Genomic DNA, 27,324 nt, shown 5'->3' with positions numbered 1-27,324 from the left:
TTCTCACCGAGCTGCTTGCCTGTTGTCCTGTAGCCCATCCCAGCCGTGTGCAGGTCTACAATTTTATCCCGGATGTCCTTACACAGCTCCCTGGTCTTGGCCATTGTGGCGCGGTTGGAGTCTGTTTGATTGAGTGTGTGGACAGGTGTCTTTTATACAGGTAATGAGTGGAGAACAGGAGGGCTTCTTAAAGAAAAACTAACAGGTCTGTGAGAGCCGGAATTCTTACTGGTTGGTAGGTGATGCAAATTAATTACTTAAATCATACAATGTGATTTTCTGGATTTCTGTTTTAGATTTCGTCTCTCACAGTTGAAGTGTACCTATGATAAAAATACAGACCTCTACATGCTTTGTAAGTAGCAAAACCTGCCGATTTCGCAGGTTATCAAATACTTGTTCTCCCCACTGTAGCTATTTTCTACCTCTTCATTCCACCAGTCCCTTGGCTCTGAAATATCTGCGGTGAGATTGTTTTTGCACAAAGTTGTCTGACCTTTTTTTGATATTTTAAAAATGAGATTTTTTTCCCCCTTTATCTTGCATATCCTTGTGTTGTCATGTTGCAGTTCGTCCAGACGTTATCTATTAGGTCTTACATACAATTTCTTTAAATATTCTTTGCAGTCTTGTCCAGAAGGTATACTCTCAGTGGCAGTATGATACAAATACATTTTTTGATTTGTCTTTTAAAAAATCTTGCTATGTTTGTTATCCATGCCTGTATTTAATATGTTGACTAACTGTTTTGAATCTAATGGTAGCCATTGCGGTAAAGGGTTTAACCAAAGTGGTACTTATGTTAACATGATCAGGGACCTGTATTGTTAATGGTTGTCACTGTTACAGAGCTGATTACATCACCACTCTTATACAAAGACTTGATCAAAATAAATCTGAAATGGCCACCCAGCGCAGGCACAATCTAGTGCCTTGTTGTGTAGTTGAAGTCATTTCATCTTCTATGTGATTCAAATCTCTTGGCTAAAGATTTTACACAATCCCATGTTTATAAATAAAAGCATATTTGATAATTTTATTGAAACTCTGGCTATTTCTCTGGGGCAACCTTAAGATGTTACTTGTAACTTTTGCACCACACAATTAAATATTTTTTATTTTCCATGTCAACCTGTGTCGTAACAACAGTTAGTGAATATGCTATTGTGTGTATAAATGCTGCATGTGTAACACAGATCACCCATAAATGCTCAACCACTTTCTGTTTCTCACACATTAGTTATGTGGGGAGGTGGTTTATTGCTGAAATGTCCATGTATGTGAAAAGAGCTGGTCCTAGAGAAGACCACCTTCACATTTTTAAAAGGTGTCCTAAATGTCACTCCCCTTGTATAGTGCACTACTTTTGACCAGACCCTATGAGCCCTGGTCAAATGTAAGGACCTGCATAGTGAAACGGGTGCTATTTAGGATGCAGAAAGTCTGAGGAGCTGCCAAAGTGAACCAAGGGTGTGGTTTCACTTCCTGACCCAGGCTTCCAGGTCATGGTAAACCTTCTGAGCAGGCAGGCTGTGATACTGGGGGCAGATGCTACACAGCCTCTCCCTCCAGTCTGTATACACTTTCACCTGATAGCTATGCCGCCACGCTAAGTACCCAGCATATCTCTCCTTGTCCAGTTGCAGCTGGCGGAGATAGTTCCCCAGCTCCTTGGTGGATGGAAAGTCCTCAACGTGGATGAAGGAGTTGGGCGGCGCCACGGCTATGTAGTCATCTGGAGGTGGACCCAGAACCACAGGCACCGCCCCTGCCTGGTAAGCGTTCCGCCAGAGCTTCTCAGTGATGTAATCCTTGGAGATGGAGTTCTCGAAGGACAGGTAGAAGTAGCAGCTTGAGATGGTGGGCAGCAGGTCGATGGAGGCCAAAACACTCCCTCTCAAGCGACCATACACCTCCACTGGGATGCTTCTTTTCAGGCTCTTGTACACCAAGCTCCTTCTGTGCTGAGGCTCATAGTGACTAACAACCCAGCAGGCCAGAATGGACTTATTTTTGGGAATGATGTCTTCTGTGCTGCTATCATTACCAGTATCACAGTCCTTCGGCAGCAGCTTACCATAGGGCATGGTGATATCGGCATCGCGGCGGTAGGACATGGTCCAGTTGAACACATTATTGAAGGGCTTCAGGTATCTGCTGTTGTCAGGGGACTCGAGAGAGCCAGACCCACTTCTGGTGCCTTGGCCGGTGAAGGTGGAGGGGCAGCCGCTCCTGGCCGTTCATCAGCTCTCTATGGTGGAAGACCACCAGGTCAGCACTGGGGTAGAGAGAGTGCTGGTCCACCAGGCGGAAGTCGGGGATACGGTACCGGTTCCAGCACACGTCTCCCTCCAAATTGTAGGAGGGGCCAAAGGGCCAGTGCCACAGCAGGATGGTGATGTTGTGGCTTCTGTCAGAGTTTGGATCCCACCCACCCTCACTCCCCTGTCCCACCAGAAAGAACAGTAGAGAGGCCAGGCAGATGAGGAGGAAGAGCCTGAGGCAAAATGAGGGGGATTTCATTGTAGAGCTGGACCCTTGTTTGTCATCCGTGTTCTTTCACTGCTGGGAAATGAGCAGAGAAAACAGGATTGAGTTTCTGTTAACCTTGACTCAGGGGTAAACATAACATAGTAAACAAAAATCTGAGACATTCAAATTGTTACATTTCGTATTAATTTGTATGATAGGCTGTTACGAATTACAATTCATACAATTACAAATTTGCAATACGTATGTTACGAATTACAATTTGTTTTGACTAATGTTAGCTGGGTTAGGGATTAAGGTCAGGAGTTAGGGGAAGGGTTAACTAACATGCTAAGTAGTTGCAAAGTAGCTCAAATGTAAGTAGTTGCTAATTAGCTAAAATGCTAAAGTTGTCCTTGAGATTAGAATGCACAACCTTTGGGTTGCTAGATGTTCACATCCATACACCCTACCAACCACCCTCCTTTTGTCTTATGTATTCATACCAAGCGTAACATATCATACTGATTTGAGTGTCCAGGATTATCGTTTACTATGTTACTTCTAGGCTATTAGACCAGCCTGTATCTGTACCCAGTAGCCCACTGGCCTTATCACGTATTTTGTTGGAACACCATCCATCCATCCCATGGTATTATTAGACACCAAGGGAGCGGTTGATTTTAAAGTTTTAAATGGCTGAATGATAATAGCTACGGTATGCATCTCCTTGTAACAGCTTGATGTACATACTTGTTTGTTTGTCACCATCTCTACCATCTCAATTTACATGTTGGGAGTAGTTTGGTCAAAGATAGGACTGATCAGTTGGAGATTGAATTTGTTTGCTACTGCTAAACATGCTTTGTCATTCTTATTTTGGTTGTGTTGCATGTTACATCTGACTTCCTGTATTGTGGTTGTCTATCCTTCCCAACTCTGTGCTTGTACCCATGTCACCAAATACAATGTTATTTTACAGAAAACAAATTAACGGACTTTCAGCATGCTTATAGGGAAGGGCACTCAACATGCTCGTTACTGGCACAAATGACTGATTGGCTGAAAGAAATTGATAAGATTGTGGGAGCTGTTTTGTTAGACTTCTTTTATACTATGGATTAATATCCTCTGCCTTATCATGGATGGGCAGTTACCTATCCAATAGAACACAGAGGGTTTTCTTCCATGCAAATGATTTTGTTGAGTATGATGTACTGCAGGGCAGCCGGCTTGGGCCATTATTTTTTTACTAATAACCTCCCACTGCAACAGTAAAATAAATAACTGACACCTTTAACATAGATCTCTAGTCAGTTTTAGAATGAGTAAGTAGCAATAGGCTGCTGCTAAATATCTCAAAGATGAAAAGCATCTCTAGGGACAAGTCACTCGCTCAACCATAAGCCTCATCTGGATCTATTATTGAATAATCTGGCTATTGAGTCATTTGAAGAGACTAAACTGCTGGGTGTCACCTTAGATAGCAAGCTATCATTGTGAAAACGTATAGACTCAATGGTTACTAAAATGGGAAGAGGTCTGTCCATGATAAGGCGTTGCTCTGATTTATTGATATCTCAGTCAATCAATCAGGTCCCACAGGCCATAGTTTTGTCACACCTGAACTACTGTCCAGTTGTGTGGTCAGGTGTGTCAAAAAAGGGCAAATTGCATTTGTCCAAAATGGAGCAGCACATATATTGCACTTAGATGTACAAGGAGTGCGAATGTCATGCATGTCAATCTCTCATGGCTCAAAGTTGATGAGAGATTGACTGCATCACTATTGATCTTTGTGCAAGGTGTTGAAGGTACTGAACTGTCTGTTCAAGAGGTTGCCAAACTGTTTAGACACTCATCAGTATCACACAAGACATGCGACCAGAGGTCTCTTCAATGTCATTAGGTGCAGAACAGAGGCTGGGAAAAACACTATTAAAATAGAGCCATGACTAAATGTAACTGCCATGCAATTCAGGTAACTCAAGCTGGCAATAAAATAACACCTTACGGCAAGACGGAGACTGTGAAGAGAGACATTTCTATGCATTTTGTATTGTATTAGTATTATGTGCTGTGATACGTGCCTGTATTAATAATGGATGCTCAGTGAAACGACCTGTGCTGACTTTAATGTGCAAGCCTTCCTTCATGACCTGACCTCTCGAATTGGTATAGAATCAGCTTGATCCCCTCTGTCGAAGACGCTTGGACCTTTTAAAAATATTTTCAGTGTTATGAAAACAAATGTTATTAGTCACATACACGTGTTTAGCAGATTGTGGGTGTAGCGAAATGCTTATGTTTCTAGCGCTGATGTCACGCCCTGGTCGAAGTATTTTGTGTTTATCTTTATTTATTTGGTCAGGCCAGGGTGTGGCATGGGTTTTTTATATGTGGTGTGTATGTATTGGGATTGTAGCTAGTGGGGTGTTCTAGTTAAGTCTATGGCTGTCTGAAGTGGTTCTCAATCAGAGGCAGGTGTTTATCGTTGTCTCTGATTGGGAACCATATTTAGGCAGCCATATTCTTTGAGTTTGTCGTGGGTGATTGTCCTTAGTGTCCTTGTTCCTGTTTTTGTTAGTTTACACAAGTATTAGGCTGTTTCGGTTTTCGTTTCGTTCGTTACGTTTATTGTTTGTAGTGTTTGTATTTAGATTTGTGTTACGTTTGTTCATTAAACATGGATCGCAATCTACACGCTGCATTTTGGTCCGCCTCTCCTTCACACCTAGAAAACCGTTACAGAATCACCCACCACAACCGGACCAAGCAGCGTGTCAACAGGCAGGAGCCGCAGGAGAGGCAACAGAGGCAGCAGCAGCAGGAGCAGCAGCAACTACAGTGGGAGAGGCTGCACTACTTGGAGAAATGGACTTGGGAGGAGATTCTAGATGGGAAAGGACCCTGGGAACAGCCTGGAGATTATTGTCGCCCCAAAGCCGAGCTGGAGGCAGCAAAAGCAGAGAGGCGGCATTATGAGGAGCTAGCACGGCAGAGCGGATGGAAGCCCGAGAGTCAGCCCCCCAATTTTTTGGGGGGGGGGCTCACAGGGAGTATGGCTATGCCAGGTAGGAGATCGGCACAAACTCCCTGTGCTTACCGGGGGGGCTAGAGAGACCGGGCAGGCACCGTGTTATGCAGTGGTGCGCACGGTGTCCCCAGTGCGGGTGCATAGCCCGGTGCTGTATATTCCAGCTCCTCCTATCGGCCAGGCTAGAGTGGGCATCGAGCCAGGTAAGGTTGGGCAGGCTCGGTGCTCAAGAGCTCCAGTGCGCCTGCACGGTCCAGTCTATCCAATACCACCTCCACACCCCAGCCCTCCGGTAGCAGCTCCCCGCACCAGGCTTCCTGTGCGTGTCCTCGGTCCAGTACCACCAGTACCAGCACCACGCATCAGGCCTACAGTGCGCCTCGCCTCTCCTACGCTGTCGGAGTCTCCCGCCTCTCCTACGCTGTCGGAGTCTCCCGCCTCTCCAGCGCTGTCGGAGCCTTTCTCCTCTCCTGCGCTGCCGGAGTCTCCCGCCTGTTCAGCGCAGCTAGAGCCTTCTTCCTCCACAGCGCTGCTGGAGTCTCCTGCCTGTTCAGCGCAGCCAGAGCTGCCGGCCTGCATGGAGCAGCCAGAGCTGCCGGCCTGCATGGAGCAGCCAGAGCTGTCGGTCTGCATGGAGCAGCCAGAGCTGCCGGCCTGGCAGCCAGAGCAGCCATGGAGCAGCCAGAGCTGCATGGAGCAGCCAGAGCTGCCGGCCTGCATGGAGCAGCCAGAGCTGCCGGCCTGCATGGAGCAGCCAGAGCTGTCGGTCTGCATGGAGCAGCCAGAGCTGTCGGTCTGCATGGAGCAGCCAGAGCTGTCGGTCTGCATGGAGCAGCCAGAGCTGTCGGTCTGCATGGAGCAGCCAGAGCTGCCGGTCTGCAAGGAGCTGCCAGTCTGCAAGGAGCTGCCAGTCTGCAAGGTGCTGCCAGTCTGTAAGGAGCTGTCAGTCTGCAAGGAGCTGCCAGTCTGCACGGAGCCGCCAGAGCTGTCAGTCTGTAAGAAGCCGCCAGAGCTGTCAGCCTACATGGAGCAGCCAGAGCCGCCAGTCAGCGTGGAGCAGCCAGAGCTGTCAGTCTGCATGGAGCAGCCAGAGCTGCCAGTCTGCAAGGAGCTGCCAGTCTGCAAGGAGCTGCCAGTCTGTAAGGAGCTGTCAGTCTGCACGGAGCCGCCAGAGCTGTCAGTCTGTAAGAAGCCGCCAGAGCTGTCAGCCTACATGGAGCAGCCAGAGCCGCCAGTCAGCATGGAGCAGCCAGATCTTTCAGTCTGCCAGGTTCCGCCAGTCAGCCAGACTCTTCCAGATCTGCCAGACTCTTCCAGATCTGCTAATCAACCAGACTCTTCCAGATCTGCCAGTCAGCCAGACTCTTCCAGATCTGCCAGTCAGCCAGACTCTTCCAGATCTGCCAGTCAGCCAGACTCTTCCAGATCTGCCAGTCAGCCAGACTCTTCCAGATCTGCCAGTCAACCAGACTCTTCCAGATCTGCCAGTCGGCCGGGATCTGCCAGATCTGCCAGTCGGCCGGGATCTGCCAGAACTGCCAGTCGGCCGGGATCTGCCAGTCAGCCAGGATCTGCCGGGATCCGCCAGTCAACCAGACTCTTCCAGATCCGCCAGTCAACCAGACTCTTCCAGATCCGCCAGTCAACCAGACTCTTCCAGATCCGCCAGTCGGCCGGGATCTGCCAGAACTGCCAGTCGGCCAGGATCTGCCAGTCGGCCAGGATCTGCCAGTCGGCCAGGATCTGCCGGATCTGCCAGTCGGCCAGGAGGATCTGCCAGTCGGCCAGGATCTGCCGGATCTGCCAGTCGGCCAGGATCTGCCGGATCTGCCAGTCGGCCAGGATCTGCCAGATCTGCCAGTCAGCCAGGATCTGCCAGTCAGCCAGGATCTGCCAGTCAGCCAGGATCTGCCGAAACCACCAGCCAGCCAGGATCTGGTAGATCCATCAACCTGCCCGAGCTTCCTCTCACTCCCGAGCTTCCTCTCACTCCCGAGCTTCCCCTCACTCCCGAGCTACCTTAGTCCCGAGCTGCCCCTCAGTCCCGATCTGCTCCTCAGTCCAGTGGGGTTCTGGGTGAGGACTACTAGGCCATGGTCGGCGGCGAGGGTGGACAATCCAAGGACGCGAGGAGAGGGGACTAAGACATTGATTGAGTGGGGTCCTCGTCCCGCGCCGGAGCCGCCACCATGGACAGACGCCCAGCCGGACCCTACCTATTGTTTTGAGGTGTGTTCGGGAGTCCGCACCTTAGGGGGGGGGTTCTGTCACGCCCTGGTCTGACCAAATAAATAAAGATAAACACAAAATACTATCTTTATTTATTTGGTCAGGCCAGGGTGTGGCATGGGTTTTTTATATGTGGTGTGTATGTATTGGGATTGTAGCTAGTGGGGTGTTCTAGTTAAGTCTATGGCTGTCTGAAGTGGTTCTCAATCAGAGGCAGGTGTTTATCGTTGTCTCTGATTGGGAACCATATTTAGGCAGCCATATTCTTTGAGTTTGTCGTGGGTGGTTGTCCTTAGTGTCCTTGTTTTTGTTAGTTTACACAAGTATTAGGCTGTTTCGGTTTTCGTTTAGTTCGTTACGTTTATTGTTTGTAGTGTTTGTATTTAGATTCGTGTTACGTTTGTTCATTAAACATGGATCGCAATCTACACGCTGCACTTTGGTCCGACTCTCCCTCACACCTAGAAAACCGTTACAGCTGACAGTGCAGTGATAGCTTACAATTTCACAACATATACCCAATACACACAAATCTCAGTAAAGGAATGTAATTAAGAATATATAAATATATGGTAGAGCAATGTCAGAGCAGCATAGATTAAGAAACAGTAGATAGTATAGAATACAGTAGAAACATATGAGATGAGTAATGCAAGATATGTAAACATTATTAAAGTAAATAATGTTCCATTTATTATTATCATTAACAAATACACACCTGTAAAGAAAATGAGAATTGAAAACACGTTCAGCCCCTGGTTCGACTGTGATCTGGCAGTGACTCCACCTCAATAATTCCATTTGGCAAATCACTCGGCACACACATACTCAGATTGATTGGCTCTCATTCAGGCAAATTATAAATAAATGCACTCAGGCAATCCGGAAGGCCAAAGTTAGTTACTTTAAGGACCAGTTCTCGCTCTGTGGGTCTAACCCCAAGAAGTTCTGGAAAACGGTTAAAGACCTGGAGTATAAACCCTCCTCACAGCTGCCCATGTCCCTTAATATGGTTGTTACTGACAAGGAGCACATGGCTGAGCTCTTTAAGTCGGGATTCCTATTTGACTCAGCCATGCCTCCTTGCATGTCCAACATTTCTTCATCTTCCACCCCTTCTAATACCAATATCCCCGATGCTCCTCACACTTTTCCCCCTATCCCGCTACAAAGTTTTTCCTGCAGGCGGTCACTCAGTCCGAGGTGCTAAAGGAGCTCCTTAAACTTGACCCTCAAAAAACATCTGGTTCAGATGGTTTAGGCCCTTTCTGCTTTAAGGTTGCTGCCCCTATCATCACCAAGCCTATCTCTGACCTTTTTAACCTGTTTCTCCTCTCTGGGCAGATTCCCATTGCTTGGAAGGCAGCCACGGTGGGTCCTTTATTTAAAGGTGGAGATCAAGCTGATCCTAACTGTTATAGGCCAATTTCTATTTTGACCTGTTCATCAAAAGTGTTGGAAAAACTTGTCAATAATCAACTGACTGGTGTGGTGGAATATTGACTCAGAAATATAACACTCTTACTAGAACTTGTGAATTCAAAAAATACTTAATTACAAATGTAACAAAGTTGAGCCCCTCCATGGAAAATACTAAATTCTCATATTACAGAGTCCTGCCTTCATAGTATTCTGTCTTTGCATAGCGTATAGAGTCCCCTCCCTCTATATGAAAATAGCTTCCCTTGACCTTTCTCCACCATTATCTTTCCATCTCATCTCACCTCACCATACCCTTCCACCTCACCTCACCATTATCTTTCCACCTCACTTCTTGTCTGGTGGTCTGCTTGAAACGTATGTATTACAGACTCGGTCAGGGAGAGGTTGAAAATGTCAGTGAAGACACTTGCCAGTTGGTCCGCGCATGCTCTGAGTACACGTCCTGGTAATCCGTCTGGCCCCGCAGCCTTGGGAATGTTGACCTGTTTCAAGATCTTGCTCACATCGGCTAGGGAGAGGGTGATCACACAGTTGTCCGGAACAGCTGTTGCTCTCATGCATGCTTCAGTGTTGCTTGCCTTCAAGCAAGCATAAAAGCCATTTAGCCCATCTGGTAGGCTCGCGTAACTGGTTAGCTTGCGGCTGGGTTTCCCTTTATAGTCCGTAATAGTATGCAAGCCCTGCCACATCCGTCGAGCATCTGAGCTGGTGTAGTAGGATTCAATCTTTGTCCTGTATTGATGATTTGCCTGGGGATAGCAGGATATCTTATAAGCATCCGGATTAGTGTCCCGCCTCTTGAAGGCGGCAGCTCTAGCCATTATCTTGGGGCGGATGTTACCTGTAATCCATGGCTTCTGGTTGGGATATGTACGTACGGTCACTGTGGGGATGACGTCGTCGATGCACTTATTGATGAAGCCAGTGAATGAGATGGTATACTCCTCAATGCTATTGGATGAATCCCGGAACATATTCCAGTCTGTGCTAACCAACAGTCCTGTAACGTAGCATCCGCATCATCTGACCACTTCCCCATTGAGTGAGTCACTGGTACTTCCTGCTTTAGTTTTTACTCGTAAGCAGGAAGTTAGAATTATGGTCAGATTTGCCAAATCGATGGCGAGGGAGTGCTTTGTACGCATCTCTGTGTGTAGAGTAAAGGTGGTCTGGAGTTTTTTCCCTCTGGTTGCACAAGTGATATTCTGGTAGAAATTAGGTCAAATCCCCGGCCACTAGAAGCGGCAATTCTGGCTGAGCATTTTCTTTGCTTATGGCCTTATACAGCTTGTTCAGTGTGGTCTTAGTGCCAGCATCGGTTTGTGGTGGTAAATAGACCGCTACGAAAAGATAGTGTGGTCTACAGCTTATCATGAGGTACTCTACCTCAGGCGAGCAATACCTCGAGACTCCTTTAATATTATAATTGTGCACCAGCTGTTATTGACAAGTAGACACACAACCCACCCTTCATCTTACCGGACGTACAGTAGCTGTTCTTTCCTGCCGATGCACGGAAAATCCAGCAAACTGTATAATATCTGTGTCGTCGTTCAGCCACGACTCGTGAAACATAAGATATTAGTTTTTCATTTCCCGTTGGTAGGATAGTCTCGAACGGAGCTCATCCAGTTTATTCTCCAGTGATTGCACTTTGGCCAATAGTACGGATGGTAGTAGCGGGTTACCCACTCGCTGACAAATTCTCACAAGGCACCCTGATCTGCACCCCTTGTATTTCCTTATTTTCTTCATGCGAATGACAAGGATTTTCATCATTGTTTGGAAGCAACATTATATCCTGCATGTCAGACTCATTAAATTAAAAAATATTTGCCCACTTCAAGGTGAGAAATCGCTGTTCTGATATCCAGAAGCTATTTTCGGTCATAAGAGACGGTAGCATCAACATTATATACAAATTAAGTTAAACAAAGTAGCACAATTGATTTGGAGCCTGTAAAATGGCCACCATCCCCTCCAGGCTCCATTCTCCATAGTGCATTAATCTTCAGATAGCTAGGTAGGATTTCCACATTTTTCCTCAATATCGTAGCTATCAGTAGAGTCAGAGCTAGAAGGGGGGAGGGCAAGTGAAGGTGCTGGCTAAGTAAGGGCCAAGACCTGAGGTGGCAGAACAGAGTTCTCTGGTTGGGCTGTAGGGTTTGAACATATCCTGAAGGGGGAGGGGCAGGTCCTCTTGCTGTTCTGTATGTAAGCACCATGGTCTTGATGTGAATGCGAGCTTCAACTGGAAGCCAGTGGAGGAGCGGGGTTGCATGAGAGAACTTGGGAAGGTTGAACACCAGGCGGGCTGCAGCATTCTGGATAAGTTGCAGGGGTTTGATGGTACAAGCAGGGAGACCAGCCAACAGCGAGTTGCAGTAGTCCAGATGGGAGAGGACAAGTGCCTGGATTAGGAATTGCTCCACTTTCTGTGTGAGGTAGGGTTGTACTCTACGCATGTTGTAGAGCATGAACCTGCTGTAGTGGATCACTGCTTTGACGTTTGCAGAGAATGACAGTGTGTTGTCCAGGGTCACACCAAGGTTCTTTGCACTCTGGAAAGGTGACACTGGAGTTATCAACCGTGATGGAAAGGTCTTTGAGTGGGCAGGCCTTCGGGGGGAGGAAGATGTTGAGCTTGAGGTGTTGGGCCGACATCCAATTTGAGATATCTGCCAGGCATGCGAAGATGTGTGTCACCACCTGGGTGTCAGAAGGGGGAAGGAGCAGAGTAGTGGAGTGTCATCTGCATAGCAATGATAGGAGAGACCATGTGAGGAAATAACAGAGCCGAATGACTTGGTGTATAGAGAGAAGAGGGCCTAGAACCGAGCCTTGGGGGACACCAGTAGTGAAACAAAGTGGTGCAGACACAGATCCTCTCCACGTCACCTGGTAGGAGCGGCCTGCCAGGTAGGATGCAATCCAAGAGTGTGCAGAGCCTGAGACACCCAGACCTGAGAGGGTGGAGAGGAGGATTTGATGGTTCACGAAGGCAGCGGATAGATCTAGGAGGATGAGAGAGTGGCTTGATAAACTTTCTACTACTGATAAATGCCTACATTGGAACACAGTGACTGTAGGCATACAGTAACATGCTATTCATGACGTCAGAGCTCTGTCTCTGCACTTCACAGCCCTGTTTGGGTTTTGACTGACAGCTGCTCTGAATTTGAGCACCTCACCTGACAAGAAGTTTCCCTCATCCCAGGGTTTCCGTTAGGAAACTGTGTCACCGGACCGGCAGACTTTGAATTTACCAGACATTTGAGAAATTTACCTGACCTATATGCATTTGGTGTGTAACCTGATTAGGGTGTCCACCGTACTCAGTATGACAGAAGTTACATTTAGATTATGGTAATTCATATCAACAGAACATGCAAGCCAAGGATGCAACAATGTGCGATACTTCTTATAGAATTCTGATGCACACTTTGAAGAAGTTAGAATAACTGTCCACATTTAGGCCTACGTTTCTTCAGCCAATGCAACAAACATCAACATCACTAACCTATGTCAATCTCCTATCCCCGTAGTAGAAAAGTTTACCTATTCTATTGGTTAGCTTGTACTGAAAGAAATAGCCTATTCCAAACAGACCCTGGGACAGTTGTGGGATGATAGATTCCAAATTCATTCAACCAGTAGGCCTAGGCTACATTTAAAAAAAAATTCAAAGCAATGAGTCTGATACAACAGATCAGACCATTTAGATTAAAAAATGTTGTTAAACTAAATACTGAACAAAAAATAAACGCAACATGTAAAGTGTTGCTTCTATGTTTCATGAGCTGAAATACAAGATTCCAGAAATGTTCCATAAACGCAAAAAAGCAAATATCTCTCAAATTTTGGGAACAAATTTGTTTGCATCCCTCTTTTGCAAAGATAATCCATCCACCTGACAGGCGTGGCATATCAAGAAGCTGATTAAACAGCATGATCATTGCACAGGTGCTCCTTGGGGACAATAAAAGGCCACTATAATGTGCAGATTTGTCACACAGCAAGTTTTGAGGGAGCGTGCAATTGGGAAGCTTATTGCAGGGATGTCCACCAGAGCTGTTGCCATAGAATATCATTTTCATTTCTCTACCATAAACTGCCTCTAATGTAATTTTAGAGAATTTGGCAATACATCCAACCTGGCTTGCAACCGCAGACCAATTGTAACCATGCCAGCCCAGGACCTTTCTTCACCTGCGGGATCGTCTGAGACCAGCCACTGGGACAGCTGATGAAACTAAGGAGGATTTCTGTCTATAATAATTCCCTTTTGTGGGGAAAACCCCATTCTGATTGGCTGGGCCTTGCTCTCCAGTGGGTGGACCTGGCTCCCAAGTGGGTGGGCCTGCGCCCCTGCCCAGTCATATTAAATCCATAGATTCGCGTCTAATGAATTTACTTCCATTGACTGATTTCCTTATATGAACTCAGCAAAATTGTTGAAATTGTTGATATTGCGTTTATATTTTTGTTCAGTATATTATTTATTCACATTATAAGCGTAGCAATGCACACAAGGCATTAGGCAATTATATGAAAAAAAAACTATTGTCAAAAGCCCACAGCACATGCAAGCGGTTTCATGTGACAGAGATAAAATATCCACTCAAAATTTAGAAATAGGGGAGATCTAATCTGCAACAACTGGCATGAGTTGATAAAAATGACCAGGATTATGCCTTTGGCTACTGGCGAATTAAAGATGGTCTGATTTTGACTAGGCTACTAGCAAGGTAAGACATGCTTCATAATATGTAGTAAGTTAATGTTTTCCAAATTCATACTGCCTCCAGCTCATTGCAAAGTGGTGTGATACGCTAATGAAGCCTGCCTATATTATCTGAGTTTTTTCGCTCCTGGTAGCCGGTGTCCTTCGTTCCCGCATGCCGAACATCTGCCCTGAGAATCGTTAAGAGAATTGCAGGAAAACAGTGCCCGACAGGCTTCGACAAAGGACACTGTCTAGTGGTCATTCCTGCCTACCGCTAGCACAGCAGGGAAGCTAGCTAGCTAGTTAGCACATGGTGTCGCCCTCCTCCTCCTGCCTACTGTGCTAATGGGAGGTGGGTGACCTCGCCCCCATCTATTGGGCACGTTTTTTTCCGGTATATGGGAGGCTGGGGCAACACAGTGTGCTACTGCAACTAGCTACAGTGGGGCAAAAAAGTATTTAGTCAGCCACCAATTGTGCAAGTTCTCCCACTTAAAAAGATGAGAGAGGCCTGTAATTTTCATCATAGGTACACTTCAACTATGACAGACAAAATCAGAAAAAACAATGCAGAAAATCACATTGTAGGATTTTTAATGAATTTGTTTGCAAATTATGGTGGAAAATAAGTATTGGTCAAAGTATTGGTCAATAACAAAAGTTTATCTCAATACTTTGTTATATACTCTTTGTTGGTGTTGGATTCTGTATTTTACATTATAGCCATTAGCATATATACGATTAAATATTATCTGATGTTGGTTGTGTGAGGTGTCTGCATTTGTGCACTGGAGCATCATTATGAGATTAAACAACTGCTTGCTTACTTGCCTGTTTGTGTGTGACAAGAACTGAGTAACATGGTGTGACCTGCATGTTGCAAAACTGTAGATAACAGCCCAGCAGATGCTTTTTCCTTGTGTTTGTATCTAACAATATTGAGCACATGATGTGACTTGCTGTATCTTACAAAGTTGTGATAGGGAGGGGTGGTCATCACGAGGTTTAACTGAGATGGAAAAATACTGAACAACGCAATAGCAGGAACTGAGCAACTGTTATAACTAGGCTGCGATACCAGAACAGTAAGGATCTATACATCGACGGAGGGAGGACTCCAAGAAGCGCCAAGAGGCGGGGACCCGCCTGAGCGCCTGCGATAGGCTGGGCAAGTTTAAACCACGCCCAGTCTCTACTGTGATAGGCCAACAGACGGCTTGGAACTGTCTATCACAGTATAAAGAATACTGTTTACATACATCTTGTCAGTTCTCGGTTCTGCCCTGCGTGGTATTACAGTGAGCCCGTATATACGAAAGTTGCATTTGCCATTTATTACTTAGCTAATAAAAAATACATAGTATAAAATCGGTTATATTTATATTTATCCTGATACCAGATTTGAATTTACTCAACCCTAACATTGGCAATGACAGAAGTCAAACGTTTTCTGTAAGTCTTCACAAGGTTTTCACACACTGTTGCTGGTATTTTGGCCCATTCCACAATGCAGATCTCCTCTAGAGCAGTGATGTTTTGGGGCTGTTGCTGAGCAACACAGACTTTCAACTCCCTCCAAAGATTTTCTATGGGGTTGAGATCTGGAGACTGGCTAGGCCACTCCAGGACCTTGAAATGCTTCTTACGAAGCCACTCCTTCATTGCCCGGGCGGTGTGTTTGGGATCACTGTCATGCTGAAAGACCCAGCCACGTTTCATCTTCAATGCCCTTGCTGAAGGAGGTTTTCACTCAAAATCTCACGATATATGGCCCCATTCTTTCCTTTACACGGATCAGTCATCCTGGTCCCTTTGCAGAAAAACAGCCCCAAAGCATGATGTTTCCACCCCCATGCTTCACAGTAGGTATGGTGTTCCTTGGATGCAACTCAGCATTCTTTGTCCTCCAAACACGACAAGTTGAGTTTTTACCAAAAAGTTATATTTTGGTTTCATCTGACCATATGATATTCTCCCAATCTTCTTCTGGATCATCCAGATGCTCTCTAGCAAACTTCAGACTGGCCTGGACATATACTGGCTTAAGCAGGGGGACACGTCTGCACTGCAGGATTTGAGTCCCTGGCGGCGTAGTGTGTTACTGATAGTAGGCTTTGTTACTTTGGTCCCAGCTCTCTGCAGATCATTCATTAGGTCCCGCCGTGTGGTTCTGGGATTTTTGCTCACTGTTCTTGTGATCATTTTGACCCCACGGGTTGAGATTTTGCGTTGAGCCCCAGATCGAGGGAGATTATCAGTGGTCTTGTATGTCTTCCATTTCCTAATAATTGTTCCCACAGTTGATTTCTTCAAACCAAGCTGCTTACCTATTGCATATTCAGTCTTCCCAGCCTGGTGCAGGTCTACAATTTTGTTTCTGGTGTCCTTTGACAGCTCTTTGTTCTTGGCCATAGTGGAGTTTGGAGTGTGACTGTTTGAGGTTGTGGACAGGTGTCTTTTATACTGATAACAAGTTCAAACAGGTGCCATTAATACAGGTAACGAGTAGAGGACAGAGGAGCCTCTTAAAGAAGAAGTTACAGGTCTGTGAGAGCCAGAAATCTTGCTTGTTTTTAGGTGACCAAATACTTATTTTACACCATAATTTGCAAATAAATTCATGTTACGGATACAGGTATCCTGTGTCTGTGTGTGTGTATCCTGTGTACTTTTCTCTCCTTCTCCCCTCACAGGTGAAAATCATCACTCCCCAATCAGTCAACAATCAATCATCAATCAGAAGACACACCTCCTCCTGTTTCCTACCCTATCACAGTTCCTTTCCCTTGGTTTAAAAACCCCATCATTTGTTTGCTCTAGAGCTCAATCTCTCTGTAAATGCCATGTCTGTCGGTCTCTGTGTTTCACTCTCGCTTTGTGTCTTAACCTCTCTTTTGTTTGAGCACCTCCATAGCACTTAATCATCACCAGTGAGTATTGTTTTTGGTTATGGTGTTTGTTTGTTGCTGGTGGGAAAAGGGGGAAACCAAGACAAGTCGCCCATGGGCATACACTACCCGTAGGTGAATTTTGTTAAATACACTAGTTAGAACTGGACGGACCACCCACTGTATTTTTGGTTACTTAGTTAGCTGTTGTTAAAGTAGGCTAGTCTAGCTTAGGGGTGTTTTTGTATATTTATTGTTTCTTTCCTTGGGTCCAGCTCAGCCCCTTTTCCTGCTCCCCCCCCATTACCGTGTGTTTATAAATAAACCTGGAGTTTGACAGTAGATTTCTGTTGTCGTGGTTATTTCGTTCACACTTTTACTTTGTCACAATAATAATTTGCATGAGTTATGTTACGGGTCTCATTACCATCCCCCCTAGACTGTCGGGCCAAAAGGGATTCGTAACATAAGTGGGGGCTCATCCGGGATCTGTCATAACTGACACCCATGCCGCTCATGTAGATTGTTGTAGTGGTATAATTCAGTGTTGAGCGTCATAGCTGAAGTAGCATTAGTGTTTGCTATTTTCTTTGGCACTTGTGAAGTAGTGTAAAATGACTACTTTTGATTTGAAATCCTTTTTGGATAACCCTTCGTGGGAGGTTTTTGACAAATGTCGTAGAGTTGATTTAATGACCTTGGCTGACCATTACTCAGTATCGATTCCGCAGAGTTTAGTTAAGGCGGAGGTTAAACAGCTAGTATTAAATGTATTGTTGGAAGAGCAGGTGCTTGTGTTACCGCTGCCTGAGTCTACTACCCCTGTAGGGGATGTTGCTGCTCCTGTAAGCCCATTGGTGTCTGATAATGAGGGAGAGGCTAAAACACCAGCCACATTGTCCCGTTTTGATCCACTCTCCCCACTGTCAAATGGTGATGCCAGGAGGGATGTCCGTTTAGCACAGTTCCAACTGGAGGTGGAAGAGAGAGCCCAAATTAGGCGAGAGACTCTCCAGTTGGAGATGTGTAAAATTGAGGCAGAAAAAGAACGAGAACAAAGGCAGTTGGAGTTCAAATTGCGCCAGATGGAACTGGAGGCAGAGACAGCAAGGCTAGCCTTCATTCCTACTGTGCCTGTTTGTGAGCCGTCCTCACCTGCTGTGTCCTCAAACCCGTTTGACATTAGTAGGCAGATTGCCTTAGTACCTTTGTTCAGAGAGTCAGAGGTTGACTCCTATTTTTGTGTATTTGAGCGTATAGCCGTAGCATTGAAATGGCCTGAAGAGGTATGGTGTCTATTACTTCAGTATAAATTAACTAGTAAAGCCCAAGAGGTTTTGTCAGCGCTACCTCTAGAGGACAGTTTGAATTATGAAGTGGTCAAAGCTACTGTTCTTCGTGCCTATGAGCTTGTGCCTGAGGCATACCGACAGAGATTTAGGTCTCATAGAAAGTCTTCTAGTAAGACTTATGTGGAATTTGCTAGAGACAAGGGAAATCTGTTTGATAAATGGCATGCTGCTAGTAAGGTAACTGATTTCAACTCTCTCCGGGAGTTAATCTTGTTGGAAGAGTTTAAAAATTGCTTACCCGAACGCATTGTAGTTTACCTAAACGAACAGAAAGTATCCTCCCTGGCAGAAGCGTCTGTGTTGGCAGACGAGTTTGTGTTGACGCACAAGAGTGTGTTTTCAGCTCAAACTGAGAGTAGAGCCACTGAGTTTCCTACCTTTAGCCCTAGTCGGCCAGCAGTAGTATATCAAGCACGCCAGAAGAATGAGCGTCCCTGTTTCTATTGTCATAAAGTGGGACATATGATTAATGATTGTTTCCTGCTAAAACGCAAACAAGGGATGCCTCTTCGTGCCAAGCCGCCAACAGGTGTTGCTCTAATTCGTACGGTTGTGAGGTCTGCAACAAAACAGGTGCCTCAGGGTAACTGCAGTTTGAAAGTCTCTGTCCCCGACCGCAGTTATGAACCATTCATTTTCGAGGGGTTTGTGTCCCTAACGAATGACGAAGCGTCTCAGCGACCGGTTAAAATCCTTCGAGATACTGGTGCGGCGCAGTCGTTTATATTGTCTGATGTGTTGCCCTTATCTGACGATACATACTGTGGTTCCAGTGTGTTAGTGCAGGGTATTGAAAAGAGTTTTGTCCCAGTGCCATTTCACTTTGTGAAAGTACACTCTGAGTTAATCAGTGGAATATTCAGAGTGGGGGTACGTCCTATGTTGCCAGTGAAAGGTGTGACCTTTATAATGGGTAACGATATTGCCGGAGGAAAGGTAGTACCCGTATTGGAAGTAATGGATAAAAGTGACCACTCTCTCTCGAATGAGCTGGCACAGAGTTATCCACATGTGTTCCCCGCTTGTGCTGTCACTCGTGCTCAGGCACTACAAGAGGGTGACGTGATAGATTTGTCGAACACTGTTCTGTTCAAAGAGGTTGATCAAGAAGATGGATTGTGTGATACCTCTGAGAAGCTGATCACCTCTGACAAACAGCCCAGGAAAGAATCAAAGAACGTTGAACTTATTGCTGAGGCAATACAGTTACCAGTCACTCGTGAGCAGCTGATTGCTAACCAAAAGGTTGACAACAAGCTTGCTAAATGTTTTTCTAGTGTGGTCTCATTGGAAGATGTGAAGAAGAAGAACGTGGCTTATTTCATTGATGGTAAACTCCTCATGCGTAAATGGAAATCCCATGTTGACGCGGATGGAGATTGGAATGCTGTTTACCAAATAGTGCTTCCTACAGCCTTTCGACAAAATGTGTTATCCCTTGCTCATGATCACCAGTGGTCTGGTCATTTAGGAATCACAAAAACTTATGATCGGATCCTTCGACATTTCTTTTGGCCGGGTTTAAAACAAGATGTGGCTCAGTTCTGTCAGACATGCCACACATGTCAGATAACCGGAAAACCAAATCAGGTTATTCCTCACACTCCTCTTTGTCCCATACCTGTCATAGGTGAACCATTCGAGCATGTGGTGGTTGATTGTGTCGGACCGTTACTGAAGACAAGATCGGGTAACCAGTTTTTGTTAACGATGTGTATGGCTACAAGATACCCCGAGGCCATTCCTCTGAGAAGGATTACAGCCCCGGTAGTGAATAAAGCCTTAATAAAATTCTTCACGACATTCGGGTTACCTAAGGTGGTACAAAGCGATCAAGGTACCAATTTCCTATCCAAGCTCTTCAAGCAGGTGTTAAAATCCTTGTCAATTACGCACCGTGTGTCAAGCGCCTATCACCCAGAGTCTCAGGGTGCGCTTGAAAGATGGCATCAGACACTGAAGTCTATGCTACGTAAATATTGTTTGGAATCTGAGAAAGATTGGGATGAGGGAGTTCCTCTAGTTTTGTTTGCTGCTCGTGAAACTGTGCAGGAGTCCCTAGGTTTCAGCCCGGCTGAACTAGTGTTTGGTCATACAGTGAGAGGACCAATGAAAGTCCTTAAAGAACAGTTCTTGTCCCAAGAGTTGTGTACCAGAGATGAGAATGTGTTGGACTATGTTAGTCGCTTTCGTGAGCGCCTACACCAGGCCTGTGCTCTCGCAAAGGAAGCTCTGTCTTCCTCACAGAGGAGCATGAAAAGACACTATGATAAAGAGGCTGTTTCTCGTCCACTACAGCCAGGTGACCAAGTACTGGTGTTATTACCTGTTCCAGGATCTTCACTGTCAGCTCGTTTCTCTGGTCCTTATTTAATTGAAAAGAAAATAAGTGAAACTGACTATGTGCTTCAAACTCCTGATAGACAACGCCAATCTCGTGTGTGTCACATTAACATGTTGAAAGCTTACCACACCCGACCCATCACACAGTTAGAGAGTTCAAAAACAGAGGAAGGTACTGCTGTCTCCTCTGCTACTACTGCTATGATAGTGGACTGTCATATTGATGATGTTGATGGCTTGGAGTTGCGCAATACTCAGCAGCAGTGTGTTAGATTGCCCAACTCAGAAATGCTGCTGTCTATCCAATCCGGTCTGGTTCATTTAACGGATGGACAGGCCAATGATATTGTGAGGCTACTACACAGTTTTCCATGTCTCTTTAATGACGTTCCTACTCGCACCAATGTGTTGGAACATGACATTAATGTTGGAAATGCTACACCTATCAAGCAACACCCATATCGTATCAACGCTTCCAAGAGGAAGATAATGAGGGATGAGGTGAGATATTTGTTGGAGAATGACCTGGCTAAGCCAAGTTCAAGCCCTTGGAGTTCTCCTTGCATTCTAGTTCCTAAACCTGATGGTACGTCCAGGTTATGTACGGATTATTTCAATTGCTTTCAATTGCTGCTATACCATGGTTATCTAATTCATATTTCTTGTGTAAGAAACATTTCAATTTAGCCCTATCAATAAAGGCCAATTCTCACAAGTGTAAAGGATTAATTGAGTTTTTAGATCGTTGCACAGTAGATTAGAGTGACAAGAAGTAACACATGCAACCTCTCTGACAAGCAGTCTGTGTAGTTCCAACCACAAGACTCAGATACGAGCAGTCTGAGTAACTGAAAGTAGCAGGAACAGAGAGACACACTCACTCTTGAGATTAGGAGAATCTTAACTTGATTAACTGGAATCTCAACCAATTCACAATACAGAGTAAAATAAATAGTTTTAAAAACTCCCTCCCTCTCCAACATGCCATGGACAGCACAATAATTGTGTCCCTCTATCCACTAACCTGGGAGGTGGGCTGTGGGTCCGTGGATGTGAAGTCCCTGTCTGCTTGAGGTGTCCACAGAAGGCAGAGGTGAAAAGGGTTGTGATGCTCTGTGTTGATGATTGAAAGATAACTTTAACGGGATGTACGAACTCAGTGTGCACAGCAGCACTATGCTCTCCTCTCTCTCTCTCTCTCTCTCTCTCTCATCATGTCCCTCCCTGCTTATTTTTCTCAGTCAAATGTTGTGTTTTTCAGTTTAGCAAGATGCACAAATCAAATGTGATACAATTAAAAAAAACTGTCGAAAAACTATTACTAAGCAGGAGGGGATTGTTGGGACCATCATAGTGCAAGTTAGTGTAAAAAAAACTATTACTAAGCAGGAGGGGATTGTTGGGACCATCATAGTGCAAGTTAGTGTAACAAAACTATTACTAAGCAGGAGGGGATTGTTGGGACCATCATAGTGCAAGTTAGTGTAACAAAACTATTACTAAGCAGGAGGGGATTGTTGGGACCATCATAGTGCAAGTTAGTGTAACAAAACTATTACTAAGCAGGAGGGGATTGTTGGGACCATCATAGTGCAAGTTAGTGTAAAAAAACTATTACTAAGCAGGAGGGGATTGTTGGGACCATCATAGTGCAGGAGGGGATTGTTGGGACCATCATAGTGCAAGTTAGTGTAAAAAAACTATTACTAAGCAGGAGGGGATTGTTGGGACCATCATAGTGCAAGTTAGTGTAAAAAAACTATTACTAAGCAGGAGGGGATTGTTGGGACCATCATAGTGCAAGTTAGTGTAAAAAACTATTACTAAGCAGGAGGGGATTGTTGGGACCATCATAGTGCAAGTTAGTGTAAAAAAAAAACAGGAGGGGATTGTTGGGACCATCATAGTGCAAGTTAGTGTATTAAGCAGGAAAACTATTACTAAGCAGGAGGGGATTGTTGGGACCATCATAGTGCAAGTTAGTGTAAAAAAAACTTACTAAGCAGGAGGGGATGGTTGGGACCATCATAGTGCAAGTTAGTGTAAAAAAACTATTACTAAGCAGGAGGGGATTGTTGGGACCATCATAGTGCAAGTTAGTGTAAAAAAACTATTACTAAGCAGGAGGGGATTGTTGGGACCATCATAGTGCAAGTTAGTGTAAAAAAAACGATTTGACGTGTTAGTCAGAGGGCTGTTAGGACACAGTATCTCTACCATCTACAGTGTTGGTGGTAATAAATTGTGTGTTTACAGTGGTTAACATTGAGCTGGTGTTTACCATGCTCTGCTGTGGCCATATTGGTGATGAACACAAATAGGTTAGCAGAGACTGTATTTCGTCGTACATGATGATTACCCCAACACAGTGGTGGGAAAAGTACCTGATTGTTATACTTGAGGAAAAGTAAATACACTCATAGAAAATTACTCAATTAAAAGTGAAAGTCACCCAGAAAAATATGACTAAAAGTACTCGGTTTGAAATATACTTAAGTATCAAAAGTAAATGTAATTGCTCAAATATACTTAAGTATCAGAAGTAAAAGTATACATTATTTAACATTCCTTATATTAAGCAAGCCAGATTGGAACTATTTTCTTGTTTTTTAAATTTTACGTATAGCCAGGGGCTATCTCCAACACTAAGACATCATTTAAAAATGATGCATTTGTGTTTAGTGAGTCCTCCAGATGAGAGGCAGTAGGGATGACCAGGGATGTTCTCTTGACATTTTCCTGTCCTGCTAAGCATTCAAAATGTAACGAGTACTTTTGGGTGTCAGGGAAATTGTATGGAGTAAAAAGTACAATATTTCCTTTAGGAAGTAAAAGTAAAAGTTGTCAAAAATATAAATAGTAAAGTAAAATACACAAACCCCCAAAAAACTATGTAAGTAAAAATACATTAAAATACTACTTAAGTACTTTACACAACTGACCTAACACATACCTTATTAGTAGGGAAGATTGTTTTCAGATACAGTAGCTTTTTCGGTTATGTCAGAGGACTTTTCAAAAGTTGCACATGTAAAAATTTTAGCCAGTCTTTCAAGAGTCAATTTGTAAAAATGGCTAGCTGGAGCTCAGCACAGTTGTTTCCATTTGAAGATGTTTTTATGAAGGAATTTGAATCCGAAAGACTTGTGATCTTACTTGTTGTGGTTATGTCGATGCACTCACAGCTTTCTAGAAAACACACTGAAAACCTGGTCCCCAGCCTAACTTTGCATCCTCATCAGCTGAAGACGATAACCACTCTGAACTAGAGTGGGTAGGGCCAGAATCCAAATGTCCATTTGTGCACACCGATTGACTGAAACCAGGAGGCTGAGATAGACCACTAAGAAGGGGAGAAATCACCCTAAAGAGACTTTGGGGAAAGTCACACTTTTTTTAACACAAATTGTATGATAAAATAGGTTTATCAGATTATCAGAAGGGAAGAGATCAAGTTCTGTACTGTTCAGAAAGGGCCAATGTCAGACAGAGGAAACTGACCATCCATCTCTCCCTGATTTCCCAATACAATAGTGTCTTCCAACAGAACTAAAGCCGCAGAATGTAATGCTACACTTCTCTAAACTCTTCTAATAAAACAGGAAACCAAGAGGGGCCCAGGCATACACTTCTGTATGCCAAGAAACTGTGTGTTGGAAAGCACCTATTGCTTACCTTGACTTCAAAGACACTCATTCTATTACAAAAGCAAACATCCATGTAGAGAATGAACAGTTTAGAAAGCTTGAGAGATCAGGTCACTTGTTAAAGCTGTGACATGAGTATAAAACGTGATTCCAGATCAAGGGCCCATGAACTATAGAGAGAATAAGAATACAGTTCAAGGATATCTAACAGAGCCAAATTCAAATCACAAATACTCAAACAGGAACTCTTCATCAAGGTAAGAGTCAGAATCCTAACCTGCCTCCAATGGAGCCTGTGTTAGGCCTACTGTATTTGAAACTTTAGTCCTGTTTTAGAACAACAGGTTTAGTTACAGAGACAGCTTACAGCAAGGAAGGAATAAATATTTGGTCATACAAATTTAGGATCTTAAATTGAGCCAGTTTGCTACAGCAGGAAAATGATCCTGAAGCAACAGGAAATGGGAATTATGATGTGGATTATAATTAATGGACATTTTTGTAAGGGTTGATAAAAAAGGCTGTATGGGAAATAAAGTCAAACATTTCAAAGTGGAAATCACAAACGTCAGAAGCCTTTTTAAACCTCAAATACACTACATATTTTCAATGTCCTGCATTGCAGGAAAGTTCACCTGCGACAGCATGATCCTTACATCTGTAAATAAACCTAATAGAAAAGCAAACATTTTATTATATGTGAGTCCAGGTGTATTTGTAAATCACATGGCTAGTTGCTTTAACTACAAGAAAATGAGCACGTGGTCAGCTCCCATTAGTACACCATACATGTTCCAGGGCGTTTTACAACACCAATTCAAGGGTTTTTCTTCATTTTTGCTATTTTTCTACATTGTAGTGTAACCATCTCACCAGGCTCGAATTTGACTCTCTATTAACTTACGTAGAATATCTCAACAGCAATGGAATGTTAGGTGAGAAGGACATCTCCAATAAGAATCCCTATTGTAAACTATCTAGGGTGATGACAACTAGGGTATCAACTTCAGATGGAATGATTATAGATTTTTGTTATTGTATAAGGATATGCTTTCCCATGTATTAAATTAAATTGAAACAGTAAATGACTCCACCAAGGCAACATACACAAGGTTCAAGTTGTATATTATTTACATTTTCAAAGCACCACATCAAAAGAAATACAAGTAATAAACCCCAATGAGTCGTGCACAACCCATGTCCAAATGATTTAAAGCTTGCTTAACAACCCGGTGGCGCGCGTTGGAGTTAAAAAAAATTGAGGACACACATGAAGTCCAGAAGCTCCCCACCGTTGTCGTGGATATTCCCTCAGTGAAGTATGGCAGTTCCTTGCAGGTTTCCTCACAAGATCCACAGCAAGCATAGCTGTCAATGCAGAGAGTACTCTTTAGCAGTAACCGATATCCCATGGGAACATGACCTCGTTAACCTCAAGCTAACCCCAAGGCTGTCAAATACCCAAATACAATGAGACGGTAGCTTCAGTCTTTACTAAGTCTTTCTTAACAAAATTATAACAACTCTCTTAGAAAATAAAAACGATATTTCCCTTTGAAACTTGGTAGGTATCGATTTTGTTTTATTTTTATCGTCTCCTTTTATAATTTTTCTTCACCAACGGTCATAATGTACCGTCCATCCTTTTCTCAACGTCTGTGTAATTATTATTATTAAATAAGTAATGTGTAGAAAGTACTATAGCAATTAATCATCTTTCTTACACTGTACTTACATTATGAAACTGTTGAACAAAACAAATTACTGACTGATTGAAGAGACCACATTTTTATTCTGTCCATTTTCCTTCTCTATCGCATACCCCTCCAACCTCCACCCATCCACCCGATAGGCCAGTGATGATGGGGAGAGTGTGGGGAACTGTCCCTTCTGTCAGCGACTCTTTATGATCCTCCTTCACCCTCACCACAGTAGACATGAAAAGGTATAAATGTGGCTTTCACTCTCACGCACATACAGTCTCCACAATGATGCACTTAATGCCACAGTTCAATCCATCCAAGCCAGGCATGAATCGAAGAGCTTGTCCATACATGTCCAGGTAACAACTACTTATGAACTGCTAACACTGATAGAATAACTAGAGAATTGTGTGTGATAGATGAAGTGTGCAATTAAAGGCTTTTCTCCCCCATGTGTTTTATCGGGTCCCCTTGCTGTCAGGGCTCCAGAAGTGCTGAAGAACCTTGCCCCGGGCTCTCAGCCCCCGTTCCTCATCTTCGGCGGGGAGGTGCGCACCGACACCAACAAGATCGAGGAGTTCCTAGAGGAGGCACTGGCTCCGCCACAGTGAGTGTGTGATGAACATGAACAGGCATAAATGCACGCACACACATGCACACACACACACACACACACATGCCAAAAGAGACAAGTCATTCATAAATAAATGTTTATTACAGGGCAATTAACATCTTTGCAGTCAAACATATCCTCCACTGGCTCTACTAACTCAGAAAGCTGAGAGCTAATGGCAATACCTTTCCAGGTACCCCAAGCTGTGCTGTCGCTACAAGGAGTCCAACGGTGCTGGAGATGACATCTTCCACGTTCTCTGCATACATCAAGAACCCTAACCCTGGACTCAACGATAGTAAGAGCCCCTCGTTTAGAAGTTGATGGATGAGTCCTGGAAACAGTAGTTCTGTTTTTTTACGAGGCTTTGCTGCTTTTCAGTGCTTGAGAAGAAGTTTCTGAAGAGCCTGATGAAGTTGGATCAGTACCTGCTGACGCCACTCCTACACGAGCTGGACCAAAACCCAGACGTCCCCCAGTCATCACGGCACTATCTGGACGGGAACTCCCTCAGTCTGGCTGACTGCAACCTGATGCCCAAGCTCAATATAGTCAAGGTTATCAGATCAAGCATTCCAGGAAGTCCTAGATTACATCACCTTTGCCAGTGTCATCTATTGTACTTTCCTCTAGTCTGCTCCTCTTTGTTGGAACCATCTCAATCTCTATCAAGAAGGGCAAAGGTCTATTCCTTTTACAGTATTTATAGGTGCACTCAGATGTGTAGCTATGGTTTAAGCAATGGGAATATTGTGCTTTTTATTAGTCTGTATGACTGCAAGTACCACTAGCACCACTGTGCTACTCGTAAACAGATGAAAATGTTGTTCAGTGTGGTTCAGTGTGTGTCTGTCATGTTGACTCCCTTTCCCCC

General features: G+C 44.4%; 2 protein-coding genes across 2 annotated transcripts in view; one reads left to right on the top strand and one right to left on the bottom strand.

Moving 5' to 3' along the window:
- Positions 1–1,032: 1,032 nt before the first annotated feature.
- LOC112219818 (alpha-(1,3)-fucosyltransferase 7-like) lies at positions 1,033–21,596 on the bottom strand. The gene is given in 3 exon segments (XM_042302397.1): positions 1,033–2,181; positions 2,183–2,565; positions 21,512–21,596. Coding segments are annotated over 2 exon segments (1,044 nt in total). The 5' UTR covers positions 2,524–2,565; positions 21,512–21,596; the 3' UTR covers positions 1,033–1,478.
- A 4,592-nt stretch (positions 21,597–26,188) lies between these two features.
- The window catches only part of LOC112219940 (NMDA receptor synaptonuclear signaling and neuronal migration factor-like), a 109,482-nt gene continuing 108,346 nt past the window's right edge, over positions 26,189–27,324 (top strand). Inside the window, exons 1-4 of the mRNA XM_042302820.1 lie at positions 26,189–26,196; positions 26,319–26,444; positions 26,672–26,748; positions 26,832–27,069. Of these exons, the coding sequence (XP_042158754.1) occupies positions 26,189–26,196; positions 26,319–26,444; positions 26,672–26,748; positions 26,832–27,069 (449 nt within the window). The remainder of the gene's footprint in view (positions 26,197–26,318; positions 26,445–26,671; positions 26,749–26,831; positions 27,070–27,324) is intronic.

The sequence above is a fragment of the Oncorhynchus tshawytscha genome, linkage group LG20 (assembly GCF_018296145.1).
Source record: "Oncorhynchus tshawytscha isolate Ot180627B linkage group LG20, Otsh_v2.0, whole genome shotgun sequence".
Lineage (NCBI taxonomy): Eukaryota > Metazoa > Chordata > Actinopteri > Salmoniformes > Salmonidae > Oncorhynchus > Oncorhynchus tshawytscha.
The sequence above is the reverse complement of the archived record's forward strand: the minus strand, read 5'-3'. Positions and strand labels throughout refer to the sequence as shown.